The following is a 1,419-nucleotide window of genomic DNA, read 5'->3' on the forward strand; positions in this document are numbered from 1 at the left end:
TCGCTGACTGTGGGTCTGTGTGTAACACTGTACCCAGCTCCCCTCGCTGACTGTGGGTCTGTGTGTAACAATGTACCCAGCTCCCCTCGCTGACTGTCGCTGCGCGTGTAACACTGCACCCTTTTCCTGTCTCCTTTTTGTGACTTTGTTCTTCTGCGGTGCCTTCTCTTTCCCACACTCCTTCTCCAACTGACTCCCAGGCTTTGCAGTACCTGCACCTCTAAAAGGTAAGGACTCTGGTTGACTGTAAATAAACCTAACCAGGATAGCCACGTCTCACCTGAAGGATTAACAATAAGCTCTGAGCGTCACCCACTACCCCGTCAGGGTTTACTCCCCCTCACCTCACCCATGTGTGTTCATGGTTGGTTTTCTGTACACCGTGATCTTTTGAAGTGTTTAACCCTTTTGCTCTCCCACTCCTCCCCTAGGCTGACACCAACTCCCAGCCAGGATATAGGTTTGTCACCTCCAGAGTGTTAAGCTTCACTAAACAACCACTCCAAACTGCCTTTCTTAGCCCACCTTTTTCTCCCCTCTGTACAAAATAGTACAGAGCTGAGAGGGAGCCAGCCGGCCTCTTCTCTCCCCTCACGCTTCCATCACCCTGGACAGTCCCCAGAGCTCAGGCAGTGGCAGCACAGTGACAGTGGGTCCTTACCTGACGTCGTGGTGGTCCAGTTGCTCTCTGCTGTGGTGGTCTCGTTGCCCTTGAGAGCCCTGGCGAGTGGCAGGCTAACGCCCGCCAGTAGGAAGGGACAGAAGGGCTCCATGGTGGACCTGTGGAAAGGCAGGGACAGGCTCAGAGGATTCACTCACTGGCCTTTGACAAAGCTCAGGGCTTCCCTTGAGCCAAGTGCTTGGCCTGTCACACTCATGGATCAGCTCACTGACCCTTCTCAGGGTGAGGGGGATGCTGTCACCATGACCACTCACCCAAGGTGAGTTCCACAGGACTGCGGCTCTGAGGCCCAGCTTTGCTGATGGTTAGTGAGGGCCGAGCAGGGACTTGGACCCAGGGAGATGGTGTGTCAGACCCTAAGCCATGAGTGGCTTAGTCTGGGATCCCAGGCCCTTCACTCTCTGCCCTCCACTTCTCCCCAAGTGACTGCACCTCCCACCCAAGCCCTGTTCTCTGGCCATAGACAGGGCTTGTCATCCTGTGTCTTCGCCCTTCTCTCTCTGCCCCAGGAAATGTAATCTCTTCACTAGGAAGCCACCATAGTCTGGAAAGCAGGCTTGGCGCCTGGCGATGTGTCCCCTGCTTTCTGCTCTCCCTACACTCTGGCTCCGGCTCTGGACCCTCTGCCCAGCCTCGCATCTGACTGTGCTCATGCCCAGATGCCTGGGGGAGCAGAGGTCATCTCGACAGAGTGATCTGGCACCTTGGGAACAGAGATAGCATTTGTTGGGGAGAAA

The 1,419-nt window shown here is 55.5% G+C and overlaps 1 protein-coding gene across 1 annotated transcript in view; it reads right to left on the reverse strand.

Moving 5' to 3' along the window:
• PTPRE (protein tyrosine phosphatase, receptor type E) overlaps positions 1–800 on the reverse strand; it is a 41,671-nt gene extending 40,871 nt beyond the window's left edge. The window contains exon 1 of the mRNA XM_023515642.1: positions 662–800. Within this exon, the coding sequence (XP_023371410.1) occupies positions 662–773 (112 nt within the window). The 5' untranslated portion in view covers positions 774–800. The remainder of the gene's footprint in view (positions 1–661) is intronic.
• Positions 801–1,419: the final 619 nt, after the last annotated feature.

Source organism: Otolemur garnettii, unplaced genomic scaffold (assembly GCF_000181295.1).
Source record: "Otolemur garnettii isolate 467f Iridium unplaced genomic scaffold, OtoGar3 scaffold00075, whole genome shotgun sequence".
Taxonomy (NCBI): Eukaryota; Metazoa; Chordata; class Mammalia; order Primates; family Galagidae; genus Otolemur; species Otolemur garnettii.